Raw genomic sequence first — 14878 nt, forward strand, 5'->3', positions numbered from 1 at the left:
CTGGGCCTCACACTGCCTCTTCATTACAGTAATTATGGAGAATCCACTCAGGGAATTAGAGAGGAGGCTGCTTTCTCTTGGCTGTCAGGCTGCCTGTCACCAGCTAGGCCTGGTCCTACAGCCATGGGGATCCCTCAGCTTCCCAGCGGGATCTAAAGAGGGACAATGACATTTGGTGCCCCCATCCTATCTACTATACCAGAACCAGACACAGTGCTCAGCAATCCCTGTCTCCCCCTTTCGTGTTGGTAACTTTGAGCATATGGTCCAATCTCCTGTACCTCAGTTTCCTTACCTGTCCAGTGGAATAACAGTGCAAGTCTTGCAAGGTTAGATGAGTAACCCAGAAACACAAACCGCCCGTCACTGGTAATGCTGTTATTGTCAGACAAAGCTCCAGAGTCCCCAAGGGCCTCTGCTCCTGTGAGGGTAGCTATTGAAGGGAGGGCGTTGTCTCTTCCTCTTCTCTCCCTAACCCCCTCTCTGTGGTAAAGGACTGTGGCCCAGTGGTCCGTATGTCCACAGAGATAAGCCCGGTGGGACCTGGGGCTAGGCTTCTGGGGTGTGTGCTAACTGAGTGCTTGGCTAAGAGCTACAGACGCCCCCACCTAGTCATGGCTCTGTCTGTCAGCAGTGAGGCTTGTAGGTTTTCTTTAGCTTCTGTTGACAGAGCCACAGTGGAGAGCAAAGGTGGTAAACTGGGGGACAGCCACATCCTCTAGGACCTTCCCCAGCCTGGAGTGTCCCTGAGGCCTGTGTCCTGTGTCTGGAAGCTAGAGTCCTGGTCATGAGAGCAGCTGGCATGAGGGGTATATACGTATGTGTGTGTGTGTGTGTGTGTGTGTGTGTGTATGTGCGTGTGAGAGAGGGGGGGGGAAGGAGGGAGGGAGAGAGGGGGAAGGAGGGAGGGAGAGAGAGAGAGAACGCTTGTGTAAATGTTGCCTTAAGCCACCCTGTCGTAGCTACTGGTCTTCTCCATAACTGGCTGTGACTGCACTCTGCTCCTTACCTGAGGACCTTGGGAGCAGGCCCTGATCTCTTACCCAGGGTTGAGCCATAGGCAAGCCAAAGGTCAACCTTACTGAGTTACCACAGAGGCGCCTTGCTCTGCTTCATTCTTTAGGCTCCTTTCATGGCTGAGGAGCAGGCATCATGTCCAGCCTGAGCCTAGGAGGCCTCCGGTAGGGATAGGAAGGGAGGCTGGAACCCCAAGCTTTCTGGTGGCTGGCTAGCCTGCGCAAAGCGGAGGTCACAGAGGGTGGGGATGCAGAGGTGAGCCCAGCTGGTGTGAGGATGAGGTAGCTAGTGGGAATGGGAATGCGCTTGCATTAGACTTTGCAGTGAACACCCTCTGTCTCCCCTGCAGGGGTTCTTCTGGACATCCAGCAGCACTTTGGGGTCAAGGACCGGGGCGCCGGCTTGCTGCAGTCAGGTGAGGCCTGTTCCTACCTCACGACCTGCCTAGGGGTAACAACCCTGCTCAGCCTTCATGCTCTTGGTCTATTCTGTCCTTGCATCAGCAGCGCAGTTCCCCTCTTGCCACCCACACTGGCTCTGTCCTCCTAAGCCTCAGCTTCTTTTCTTATAAAATAAAACATGTACGTCTGCCCAAGTAGGTGTAAGACAACAGAGAGCACAGGCCTGGGCCTAAGGGTTCCTTTGGGTTCCCAGACGTCGTCGGTACCCGGGATCAGTTGCTAAAGTGAGCTGCTGATCTGGGCGATGCCAGCCTCAGCCTCAGTGGCCTACTCTTGTCACTGCCCCTCCCTCCATGCCTTCACTCTGACCCACTTAGGAATCAACACTTGAATGACAAGGAATGCCTCCACCTGTCAGCTTCTGAGGAACCTGAGGTCCTGAGTCTAGGTTCTGCCAAAGGATTGCTGTTCCTCCTTCCTGGGATCCCGGCCTCCCAAGGGCTGTCAGAGGCAGGACCTGAGGTCTTCTACACTATTGCAAATATAGCAGAGGCCACAGAGAAAACCCACAGTGCAGCTGTCCCAGCCTGTCAGCTCCCTTTCTGGAGATAGAACCGATGTCTCCCTTCCCCTTGCCCTCTCGTCGGCTCTGTACTCTTGTCTCCTGGGCCTCCTCGCTGGCTTTGGCTATACCACCATGAGCTAAGCTGGCTCTTGAGAGCCTGTTGGAGACTCAGTCCAGTATGGGATCCCAGGCTGTCTGGTCCTGACTGGGCCCCAACCTTGCTGTGTGACTCCAGCCTGTCTCTGGGCCCTTGGTTCTGGAGTTCATCTGGCTTTGAGCCCTAGGCAGGCTGGTGTGTGGGAGAGCTCTGGTTTACATTCCAGCCCATGAACCCTTCCCCAGCCTGGCTGTTCTAGGAAGGTGGGGGTGGAGAGAAGCTGCTTGGAACCTGCCTGACCTGTCTGGGTGGCATTCCGTAAGCACAGTGGCCCCTAGAGCTCACGAATGACATGGCACACAGCACACAGCCTGGCTCCTCAGTGGGCACCCGGACCCTTGTCCCTGGGCAAAAATCCTGGATAGGGTCTATGGCTTAGAGAGAGAGACCTATTGACTGGCTCTAAACACTGAACTAAGCAGGGGCAAGGCTGTGTGGTCTCACTTCCCCACAGTGGTAGGGACCCTACCCCAGCAGCTGTGGCCTCTGTCCAAGCCGTGAGCTCTTCCTGCCCCCCTGGTTGAGCCCCCGCTGCAGGTCCTTCCGGGCATTAGACTCTGTACACAGTGATCACCCAGAGGAAGGGGTCCTGGCCAGTGGTAATATGGGAAGAATGGACTACACAGCTTTCTTAGACCCTGACACCTACTCCACATGGTCCGGGAGTTCCCAGGAACCTGGGTGAACCCCATCCATCTGGTCCTCGCCTTGCTGATGAACTGGAGGAGGCTGTGCCACACTGGGTACCTCTGAGCCAAGATGAGAATTCCCAGCCTTCTCAGAGTCTCGTGAGTCCTTGCCTCATGGTCTTTACCTGCTGTTTACTGTGACAAGGCCAGGGTGCTCCCTGAAGTGTCCTCACCCTGTTGGCCATTTGAGCTAAGAAGCTGGACAAGCTCAACCAGGACGTGAGTCAGTGGGTACCAGAGCAAGGCACCTAATTGGCCTGTGCCCCAGGCACCTGTCTCTCCCCTGAGCCCGATAAGGTCAGAGCTGGTAAAGGGCGCCAGCTCGGTGTTGCTGCTTGCCCGGATCAAAGGCAACTGGCTTATTTGTGGGCTCCAGGGGCTTTGGGGCTGGGAGGCATGTGAGGAGATAGAGGCGTTAGCTTGGGCTTGCCCTTTCTCTTACCCCTGGGAAGGTGTCCATTGTCAGCATCCCCTTGCACACTGCTCCTGGCTCAGCTCTGTCCCCGAAGCAGCCCACAGTAAACTCTAGTCATGGGGAGGGGGGCTCCCATAGCCCACATTGAAAGGGGGAGCAGTCATACAAACCATTGCTTAGCATGCCCTGGGCTGGGGGCTATTCATGCTTAGACCCTGCTGGCAAGCTGGAGTAGACAATGCTATTCAGTTACCTCTCAGGTGCAGGGTCCAGCATGGGAGGCTGGATAGAGAGCAGAGTGTGTACCTAACTGTCGCTGGTGGCAGGTGAGAAAGCCTTCCCCGAAGAGGGAACATTTCAGTGGGGCTTCTTCATGCATGGGAAAGGACATCTGGTCCGTTCATCAGTAGATGTCAGAGTCCCGCCCCCACCCACCCACACTTTGCTCTCCAAGCTCAAAAAACTATGAAGAGAAAACCTGTTTAAATTACATAGCTGCACTTGAAAGCTAAAGCTAACAGGGAATTCCCAGGTGCCAGAAGCAAAGAGCTGAAGTCAAAAGCTGGTGTGGGAGATGGAGCTGAGGTCATGTTTCAGAACTCGGAGGGCAGCTGTATCTGCTGGGCACTTGGCAGCGTTCATAATGACATTTTCACAAAATCTCAAACACACACTACACAGAATATCAGAGCAGGCTTTCCCCGAATGCTGGTTCTATAGCTCCCAGTGCATTGCGTCATCTTCCAGGTTGGGGGCTCCGACCAGTGCTAGCTTAGACTTCTAGGGTCTCAAGTCTGACTCAGTTTCCTGCCGGACTCAAGCAAGCTCCCAGATCCCAAGCTTGTCCAGGCTGGCTGACGGCTCAGCTGGTAGAGGTCCCACTCCAAGCAGATGTTGCCTGCCGGCCTGCCTCCAACTTTCTGCAGAGAGCCTGGTACCAGTCCCAGTGGCCTCAGGCCTGCTACACACTCCTTTTTCCACAGAACCCATCTGTTTCCAGGGACCCCAGCAAAGGCAAATCCAAATGGATCTTTAGGGAAGCCTTCATGATCCAAAGCTGGCATGGACACAGGTGACAGCTTTCCCTGAAGACAAACTCATTTGCAGGGAATAGTGCACAGAGGACAGAGTATGTGAAGAATGTATGATGCAGTGGTAGAGTGCTTGCCCCACAGGCACAAGGCCTTCGGTCCATTCCCAGCAGCAGGGGAAAAATACAGATGCCACAGCAACTCATCTTTGTGAGAGACTGGCAGCTAGTCCTGGAAGAAGCCTGAAGAACTACAGACGATAGTCTTATTTTTTAAAAGATTTTAAAAGTAGGTATAACTAGCCAGGCATGGCAGCTCCTATCTGAAATCCCAAGCATTTTAGAAGGCTGGGGCAAGAGAATTACTATGAATTTTGGGCTAGCCTGGACTACAGAATGAATTCCAGGATAGCCTAAGCTAAAATGAGACTCTGTATAAAAAACATGAGATAATGAGTAAACCAGACTCAGTAGAAAAGAAACTACATTAGAAGATAAGTCTGAAGGAGTCAGCATCAATGCAACACAGAGAAGCAGCAGTGGGTGTGATGTTGTTTGTGATAGTACCTGGTCTTTGTGACCTGTGATTGGCCAGCAACGACCTTCCGTATAGGGAGAATGGAGGAAGAGAAGGCAGAAGAATCAGGAAGACATTTTTGTGAAGGGCCTGAAAGCTAAGCTGAGGTTCCTGGGCTTTTGTCTTAGAGGCAGAGAAGGCTTGTGAGCAGGGCGTGTCCACGTGGTCGTATGCATCCGCATGTTCACACAGTTGCCCCGTGCAGGAGCAGAAGGCCGAGGAGGGTGGAGGCTGTGCAGGGCTTGAGAGTGTGGGGCTACAGGAAGTGCCAGGATGGGGTAGGGATGGAGGAAGAGCTGGCTCAGAATGAAACCAGACAGTGTGGTCAGGCCTTGCTCGGCTTCATTTGATGAGCCCAGCAGCATGCTCTGTGCTTCAGCAGACCTGGCCACAGCCATCCTCCCAGGAGACCCAAGAAGCCACCTATGGCCCGAGAGGCCAGCACGGCTGTCCTTCTAAAGTAGAGCATGGGGCAAGCAATGGTGCTGTTCTTCTGCATGAGGGCTGAGTGTACACGGACCCCAGATGCCACCAGTGGGGCGATGTATGTCCTGTGTCCTCCCCATCGGTTAGCGTGGCCCGGGTTAGACCTGGATGGCAGAGGCTGCCCACGTCTGTCTGAGCATCCTCCCTACCCACAGGATGTGGAGGGTGGTGCGTCTTCTCAAAATAGCAGCCAGCTGGAGCTGAACTTGGAAAACAGGCCAGGCAAGGGCAGGAGGTAGGCTCCATGGCCACAGTGGCTTCTCTAGCGACTGCCTTGCCATCTCGTGCGCTGATGCCTCTTTCTGGGGTCATCAGGTCCCACGTGTGGTGAGAGTGACATCTCCTACCATGGATAGAGCCACAGCATGGTTGCTTGCCAGCATGCAGAGCCCCTGTGAGGCCCGCTTCTGCCTTCTGTCAGTCATAGGAGGTAAATGACACCTCAGGAATGTCATTCAACCTGTCACCTGTCTCATTTTTCTTTGGTGTTACTGTGGATAAAACCTAGGGCCCTGGACTTGCTAGGTAAGTGCTCTGCCACTGAGCCAGGTCCTAAGCACTTTTCATTTTACTTTGAGGCAAAATCTTGCCATGTATCCCAGTCTAGCCTGGAACCTGCTTGGTAGCTCAAACTTGCAATCCTCCTGCTTCAGTCTCTTGAGCTCTAGGATTACATTACCATGATAACACACACACACACACACACACACACACCCTCGCCCAGGCTCCTTTCCATTTTCTGATGGCCTCCGTCCAACCCTGTGAAGGAGAGAGGCTTGGTGCCTGAGCTCTAATGCTAAGCCATACTCCTCCCATCAGCGGTAGCCTGGGCACCCTGCCCCCTCTGCTTGGCTCCTTGCCCTACAGCTCCATTGTCTGAGACCTGTGGGCTCAGCAAGCGTGAGCTGAGTGAGGTCTTCCCCACACCCTGGCCACAGGATGTCCTCGTGTATGCGGGAACTGCCGGGAAATCCACTCTGCCTACACTGAGGGTGGGGCGGGGCAGCCAATCTGGTCTGAAAGCTGTCCTCCCACAAAGACCATGGGCTGGGGTGGACAACACAGGAAGCTTCTAGCTGTTGCTGGTCTTTATTTCCAGCAGAGCTGCCTACTGGCTTTGTAAGCCTCTCAGTGCCCATTGTTCCCAAGGGACATATAGTTCACTGTCCTCTGCTTGGGTTGTTCCTCCTGTACCTATCTAGACAGTGTACAGGAACTGCCGCTGGCCAGTGATGCCCCTAAGGGCTAGGAGGATCTGCAAAGGCGACCTGGCACATTCCTGACCCTGAATTCCTTTGTTCTTAAAGGAAGTCATAAGGTCCCTAGCAGGCTAGCTAAATCATCCAGGGTGAGTTCCTCTACCTGCTGGGGCCTCAGTGGCCCCAGCTGTTATGTGGGTACAGAAAAATAAGGCTCAGGTTTTCTGATGGAGTGGAGGAGCTCAGGAGCACAGCAGGCCAGGCTGGAGGAGCTTGGGAGCATGGCAGGCCAGGCTGGCAGGTGGAAATAGGCGCACTGCTGTACTGGAGCCTACCCAGCTGCGGTGTTCCTGCCTACCACAGGAGGAAAAACCTGGGTGGGAGAGGCAGACAGCCCAGCTGAAACCAGTGTGATGTGGCCAAGGCCTGCCTCAAGTTCCTTCAGTCACACAGCGAGGGCTTTTGCAAGCATTCCTCACAGGGGTGGGATGGGACGAGCTACGCCTCAGAATGTTAGTCCATTCCTGGTCTCTAGGGACTTGTGTCCCTCCGTGGCTTTCTCACGCTGCAGCCTGACCCATCTACTGCTGTTCCCTGTACACCATGAGTATTCTCTGATGCCAGGGGCAGCTGTGGGGACCTTCCCTTTCCCAGTCTAGCATCGAGTGACATGATTTAAAGCAAGGGCTTCAGAGTCAGCTAAACTAAGGTTCAATTCTGGCCCAGACATACGGTTGCCTTGTGGACATCACTTCTTCCAGCTGGGTCATCTTCTCTGTAAGATGAAGTTAAGAGCGAGAAGCGACAGAGATAATGAATGCATATGCCAAGTGTGTGTCCAGGGCCTGATCAGTCATAACCGACCCACTAATGACAACTGCAGGCGTTATTAACAATGCATTGTGCTTCATTAACCATCATACAATATGATTAGAAGAATTGAAATTTATATAATGTGTGTGTGTGTGTGTGTGTGTGTGTGTGTGTGGTCATCATGGTGAACTACTAGGCATGTTTCATTACCCACTTCAACGTCAGCAGGATTTGGGGATCCTTACTGGTTCACAGGCTTTAAGTACATGGAGCTGTGCAATTCCTGGATGGTCCTACACTTTGGCTGGACAAAGGGCATTGCCTATCTGATTTTCTCTCACCACTCCCCACCCAGCGCAGACTGGCATCCAGAAGGCAGCTGTTCCTCTTCCATGTGTAAGCCCTTGAGACTAAGCTTTTCCTTGTCCACATCCTGATCTGATCTTGGGCAGGTCTTAGGAGGCAGGGCTGACAAGAAAGCATTCTTTCTGTAGATGTAAGGAAATAATATTGGCCCTGGCTAATGTAAACATGAGCCTTGTTGACCCAGCCTTCGTCTCGGAGGGCAGGGCGTGAAGCACCTTCCCCCGCACTGTCTCATCCAATACTCAAGCCACCCAGAGCAGCAGCTATTTTTATCTTCATTTTACAGATGAGGAAGCTGGCGTAGGGAGCTGGCTCAGAGTAGCTCGTGAGAGCCGATTGTTCAATTTTTAGGAATTGTGTGAGCTGATTGTTAGACACAGCCTTTGTTCAGAACTAAATTATATAAACTTACAACTGAGTGATTTGTATTAAAAGAAGCTGATAAATTCTCAAAAGTCATCACTTTCTAATTACTTTCCTACATCAACCTATTAAGGTGTGCTTAAGGTAAGCTCCTTTTGTTTGAATGGTGGAAACTCCTCTGACTGGACAAGGTACTGAGCTCTGAGCTTCACATCTCTTTGGCCTCAACTGGGTGGGAGTTTATATTATGGAGATGCACGACTCCCAGGCACGGTGGGGCCCCTCTTCTGTCCCTTTGTAGAGAAGCTGTTTCTACACATTTACCAGCACACCAATTAAGTTGACAATGACAAAGATGTTGTGACCTGGCAAGTGAGCCTAAGACAGCACAGAGCTGGGGATGAACCCTGGGTAGGGTATCTCTGAGACCCATGGACTGATTCTGCCCAAGGCCTAAGTCACAGACCTGAATTACCAAGTCCCCTCTCCAGTGTTTTCAAGTCCAGCTGAGAAAAGGACCCTTCATGCTACTCTGCACAGCCCACCTCACCCTCTGCACAGCCCACCTCGCCCTCTACACAGCCCACCTCGCCCTCTGCACAGCCTACCTCACCCTGCTCATGTCCTTCCTCTCTTTGTTGCTCCTCCCCCTAAATACTGTCTTCCCAGAGGCTGCTAGCCATGTACACATGGACCCAGTGAACAGGGGTCAGTGTTGTCTGTCCATCTGCCTACAGGCAGTGGGACTCCCTTCCATGAAACAGAGGGGGCTCCCTGTCTGTGGTTGGCCTTTCCTACCCGAATCTCTGTAACTCACCTGGAATACCAACCACTCCCATTATTAACAGTGGCATTCTCTCTGAGTCCCTGAACGTTACTGTGCCCTTGTCCCAGCAGAGCAAAACCAGGTCATCAGTTCTCTGTTCAGCATCTCCAGTCTTACCCATGAGGATCCCACTCCATCTGGCCTCTTAGCCTTGTCTCCCACCCCTCCCCCTCTATTGTTTTGCTGCGGACACTCTGGCCTCTTTCTCGTCCCTGAGACACACTAAGGGCAACTCTGTCCCTCCTTCCCCAGTACGTCTATGAATGTTTCCTTGCTTCCTGCAGGTATTTGCTGAGGTAAAACTTCTCAGCCTCTTCTGTTCAGTACTGTATGGTCTGTCTTCTCTCTCACACATCTATTTGAAATAAAAATGTATTATAATACCTATCATACTCTAAGGCAATGCTAGATTCTGGCTGAACACAGCAGCAATGCAGCAAAAGATGTTTGGCAGGGATGTTTGAGCAGGAATGGCCACTGCTTCCGTCCTTACCTCAGTCGCAAGGAATGACTTGGTTTTTGTCAGATTCCTTAATTCCTCCCGTGGCTGCAGGATCTTCCCTGTGCACTCAGCTCCTGAGTTTCTGCAGAAAGCCTTGTCTTCCCCATGCATCTGTCAGCAGCTGCTTCTTGGCACCCCTTCCTCCAGGCCGTGGTCCTTCGTACACACATCTCTTTGTATACATTTCATATGCCTCTCCTGTCCCTGCTTAATATTCCTCACCATCTTATCCAGCTTGCTAATTATTATTACCATTGTGTTATTTGTGTGCTTTTCTTCCTTAGAATAGTAAGTTCCAGGAATGCAGGAATCTTGTGTTCATCTACCTATGAATCCCAAACACCTAATGTTAGTATGTTGTAGATGCCCTGTTTTAGTTACTTTTCTGTTGCTGTGAAGAAACATCACAGCCAAGGCAACTTATAAATGTGTGATGGTTTCAATGAGGATGGCCTCCCCAGGCTCATAGATTTAAATGCTTGGTTCCCAGGTGCCAGAGGGGAAGGACTCCGAGGTATGGCTTTGTTGGAGAAGGTGTATCATGGGGATGGGCCTTGAGGTTTCAAAAGTCTACACCATCCCTTAGTTTCTTTCTTACAGATGGAAGCACTCAGCTACCACTCCAGCATCGTGCTTGCCTGCCTGCTGCCACCCTTCCTACCACGCCAGTCGTGGACCTCAGCCTCTAAACCATAAGGAAGTCCCCAATTCAATGCTTTCTTTTATAAATTGCCTTTGTCACAGTGTCTCCTCACACTAGGACAGTAACTAAGCATGCCCCTCCCCCTAATTGTGGGATGAATCAGTACATGCATGAGTGACCAAGTGAATGGCAGAGTTTCCAATATTGAGGATAGCTTCTGCAGCCTGCTGGGTGTGAGTGAGGGTGACCAAGTGACCTGCATGATGGTAAGACCTGGAGTTCCAGGCCCAAGTTTGCCCTGATTTGCTGTGTGACCTTAGGTAGATAGATCCCTCACCCTCTCTGAGTCTTTCTTTCTTTCAAGTATCTGTAAAGATTCAGAATTTTATGTGCATGAATATTCCCCCAACTCCATGTGAGCACTGCGTGAGTGAGTGCTTGGTTAACAGAGGTTAGAAGGGGACATCGGATCCCCAGGGATTGGAGTAGACAGTTGTGAGCCACCATGTGGGTGCACGGAACCGAACCTGAGTCCTCTTCAAGAACAACAATTTTTTTAACCTCTGAGCCATCTCTCCAGCCCCTCTCTCAAGCTTAATACAGGAAGTAAGGCAGGCCACACATGCTGATGTACACTTTTAATCCTAGCAGGGAGGCAGAGGCAGGAGGAACTCTGGGGAGTTTGAGTCTAACCTGGTTTACATAGCATGCTCTGTGCCAGCCAGGGCTACATGGTGAGACCTGTGTCAAAACAATGTGGGCTGGGGATGTAGCTCCCCAGCTGATAGAATGTTTACCTAGAGTGCATGGGGCCCTGGGTCTGATCCTTAGAAGCACATAAACTAGGTATGGCAATGCACACCTGTAACCCTAGAACTTGAGAGAGGGTAGAAGGATCCAAAGCTCAAAACCATCCTTAGCTGCATAGCAAAGTTAAGGCCAGCTTGGGCAATAGGAAACCTTGTCTCAAAAAGCGAACAAGCAAAACAAATGGCAAAATCTAAAGAACCCAGGCTCTGGGGCTAGGCAGACAAAGGTTCCATTTCTGTGAGGACATTTATTGCCAGCGGGACCTTGGCAAGTCAGCTTCTCTGAGTCTTGTCCTCATCTATGAGGTGGGAAGCTCCCGGAGGTGATGTGGTAAGCCTTGGGCTAGCACTCTGGTGGAGTACTCCAAAGCTCACAGGACATGGAATAAACTAGGGGTGACAGAAGAGTTGGAGTCCCCATGTCCCCTAATCCCGCGCGTTCCCCCTGCCTGCTCTGTGTGCCACGCACTGAAGTTGTCCCTCCAGGGCCACCTCCTCCATCTGGATCCAGGCTCAGCTGTGTCTCACTGCTCTTGGCCTTAGCCAAGACCACACACACTCCAGCTTCTCTCTTCTTTCCACAGTGTTCATCTGCAGCTTCATGGTGGCTGCCCCCATCTTTGGCTACCTGGGCGATCGCTTCAATAGAAAGGTGATCCTGAGCTGCGGTATCTTCTTCTGGTCTGCCGTCACCTTCTCTAGTTCTTTCATCCCTCAGCAGGTGAGGTTCCTCCCACCCCGGGCACCCCCGCTTAGCTGCTCCCTAACCCCATGTCCAGTGTGCATGTCTTCAGGGAGTGTTGGTCCGTGCTCTGGAGACTGAGGGCTGCTCCTGAGCTCCAAGGAAAAGCCACGGCAGGTATCCTTGCATTCAGTTATAAGGCAGCCCCACAGACAAGGACTTCTCTGTGATGACCTGAACTAAGAGGCCTGCAGCCCTGCCTGGCAACCCGACTTTCTGAGCAGGCTCTAGCTTGACAGGATGCCAGAAACAGAGTGAATAAATATAACCTAGGAATAAGAACCTTGTCTTCCAGTCCTGGCTCCCCTCAGTTCTCTTGCTGTGCAAATCTAGGCGAGTCTCTGACTCTCTGTTTCTGGCTCAGTTTGCTCTTTAGGCAAACGTCAACTCAACATTGAGGTTGTTTAAGATACTGTTGGCTTTCACAGTCCTGGGTTTGAACATCCCAATTTGTTTTTGTTTTTGTTTTTTTTTTAAATATATATTTACTTATTTATTTAATGTATATGAGTACACTGTTGCTGTCTTCAGACACAGCAGAAGAGGGCGTCAGATCCCATTACGGCTGGTTGTGAGCCACCATGTGGTTGCTGGGAATTGAACTCAGGACCTCTGGAAGAACAGTCGGTGCTCTTAACCACTGAGCCATCTCTCCAGCCCCCCAATTTGTTTTTTGTTGTTGTTTGTTCGTTTGTTTTTGGAGACAGGGTTTCTCTGTGTAGCCCTGGCTGTCCTGGAACTCTCTTCTTTTTTCTTTTCCTTTCTTTTCTTTTCTTTTCTTTTCTTTTCTTTTCTTTTCTTTTCTTTTCTTTTCTTTTCCTTTCTTTACTTTTTGGAGACAGGGTCTCTCTGTGTAGCCCTGACTGTCCTGGAACTCACTCTGTAGACCAGGCTGGCCTCGAACTCAGAAATCCACCTGCCTCTGCCTCCCAAGTGCTGGGATTAAAGGTGCGTGCCAGCGCTGCCCGGCAAATATCCTAATTTGCTGGCCGTTGAGCTTTGTGACTTGGAGATGTACTTCGCCGCTCTGAGCCTCAGTCTTCTCGTGGTTAAAATGGGAATAATCCTACTCAGGCTGGTCATCCGTGGGAAGCAACTGAGCTGATGAGCATGGGGTGTGGCCAGCATCCAGGAAACCCTCCTTTCTGTTGGTTCAAGAAGGCCTGCATAGTATCATGAGGGTAGTGAGGTTCTCATGGCTAGGAGTAGCCCGCCATGTGACAGTGTCTGTGGAGAGCGACGGAGGAGGAAGAACCAGTGTCCTTCCTCAGGAGCTTTCTGTCCATCTCTGCCCTTGAGAGACAGGGGCAGATAGATGTAACATATAGATGCTTCATGCTCACATCACTTCGAGATGCGCTAAGTGCCAAACACTGAAGAGGAACTGTCCCCTTGCCATCTATGGGTTCAAGGAAGGCTTCCTGGAAGTGGGTAACATGAATTTAGCAGACATGACTGGGAAGCCAGTACTTATATTGAAGAGGGCCCAGGCAGGGGCCAAACCCAAAGAGATAGGGACAGTGGATTGTGTTAAGAGAAAGAGAAGAGTATCATGACTGGAAAGAAAGGCAGGGACCAGGTCAGTGAGGAACCTGAGTGCCAGGCCTGAAGCCCAGTCCCTCCTCCTGAGGCAGCACTGAGCCCCGGGAGAGTCCAAAGGACAAGGAGCCAGATGCTCACAAGTGGATCTGCAGAGCTATCTTTGCTTCAGGGAGGTGGGTCAGGTCCAAGACAATTCCAGGCCCAGAGCCCGGTCACCATAGAAACAAAAGACCAAGTCAGGAGCCTTCAGAGCCCTCAGAGCATTGCCCTGCCCCTGGCTGGACCCCTGGGCCTGCTTCTGAGACTGATGAATGAGTCTAGGTCTTGATGCCCTCTGTGTAGGGAGAAGAGATAAGCAGAGGCAAAGACAGAAACTAACAGATCACTTGCTTTGTAAACTCGTGATAACCATTCGAGCACCACAGGGGCTTTGGCAATGTGATTTTAAAGTTAATTTGGCAGAGAAACTGCTTCAAGCAGCCAAAAAGAATGAAAGTGGCAGCGAGTGGGGTTTGCCCTATCAGTTGTCAAACAATGGCCATTCTGGCTAAATCAGCCAAGGGGCAGACTGAGTAATGATTGACCCATGAAGCAAGGCCCTGGGGAGCGGGGAGCCAGTGCTGGCTGGGAGCACATCTCTCACCAGTGCTCCAGGGAGGAGGGATGACCTCCGTACTGAGAAATCAATTACAGTACTATGTCAGCCACGGTGCAGAGTGAGCTTCAAATGGAGAAGTGGAAGCCAAAGCAAGACTGAGGAACCAACAAGAACAAGACAATAGCTGATAGGAACAGAAACAAAGCGTTGTCAAGGCATTCCAGAACATGCCAGAAGAGGCCCAATGGCCAACGAATGGACGAAGGAATACCTCAGCCTGTGCAGGAATCAGAGAAATGCAAAGCAAAACAACAATGAGATACCGTTTCACACCCATCAGATTGGCAACAATTAAAAAGGCTGACAATACCGAGTGTTAGTACAGCTGTGGGGAAGCCCAGCCACATAGCTGTTGGTGGGAGTGTAAATTGGCCGAGACTCTTTGGAGATCAGAATGGCAAGATACTGTAAATTCCTGCTGTGTCCCTACATGGCCCAGCTTCTGTCTGGAGGGACACCGCCAAGAAAAACTCGAGCGTGTGGACAAGCAAGTGCGAGGATCCTCCTAGGGAGAAAAAAAAAAGATGGAAAGATGGTTCAATGGTTAGGGGTGCTTACTGTTCTCTTCCAGAAAACCCAATTTCAATTTCCTGCTCTCCATACAGGGTAGCTCTTAACCACCTGTGTGTCCAACTCCAGGGGATCTAACTTCTGCTCTGGCCTCTGGCACTTCACACACACACACACACACACGGCACATAAACACACTTGCATACATCTAATTTTAAAATTAAAAAAAAGAGAGAGATGATGGCTCATTGGATAGGAGTGCTTGCTGTGCAAGGGCGAGGCTCTGAGTTAGATCCCCAGCAGTCTGTGTAAAAGCCAAGTGTGGTGGTGTGCTCCTGTAACCCCAGGGCTGAGGGAGTGGGGACAGCCAGCCTGAGGGCTCACTGACCAACAAGTCTAGCTGAATTTGTGGGCTCCAGGATCAGTGAGACATCCTATTAAAAAAAAAATACCATGGAGAGCAATAATAGAAGATACATCTAACATTGACCTCTATGTATACCTGCACACACTTATGCACACAAGAAGTGTGTGCATACACACAGAGAAGAGAAAGGAGGGAAGGAAA

The 14878-nt window shown here is 51.3% G+C and overlaps 1 protein-coding gene across 3 annotated transcripts in view; it reads left to right on the forward strand.

Moving 5' to 3' along the window:
- The window catches only part of Spns2 (SPNS lysolipid transporter 2, sphingosine-1-phosphate), a 37688-nt gene that overhangs the window by 13633 nt on the left and 9177 nt on the right, over positions 1-14878 (forward strand). For all 3 annotated transcript variants that reach the window (XM_052194169.1, XM_052194170.1, XM_052194168.1), the window contains exons 2-3: positions 1367-1432; positions 11443-11579. In XM_052194169.1, coding sequence (XP_052050129.1) covers positions 1367-1432; positions 11443-11579 — 203 coding nt within the window. The remainder of the gene's footprint in view (positions 1-1366; positions 1433-11442; positions 11580-14878) is intronic.

This window comes from Apodemus sylvaticus, chromosome 10 (genome assembly GCF_947179515.1).
Source record: "Apodemus sylvaticus chromosome 10, mApoSyl1.1, whole genome shotgun sequence".
Taxonomy (NCBI): domain Eukaryota; kingdom Metazoa; phylum Chordata; class Mammalia; order Rodentia; family Muridae; genus Apodemus; species Apodemus sylvaticus.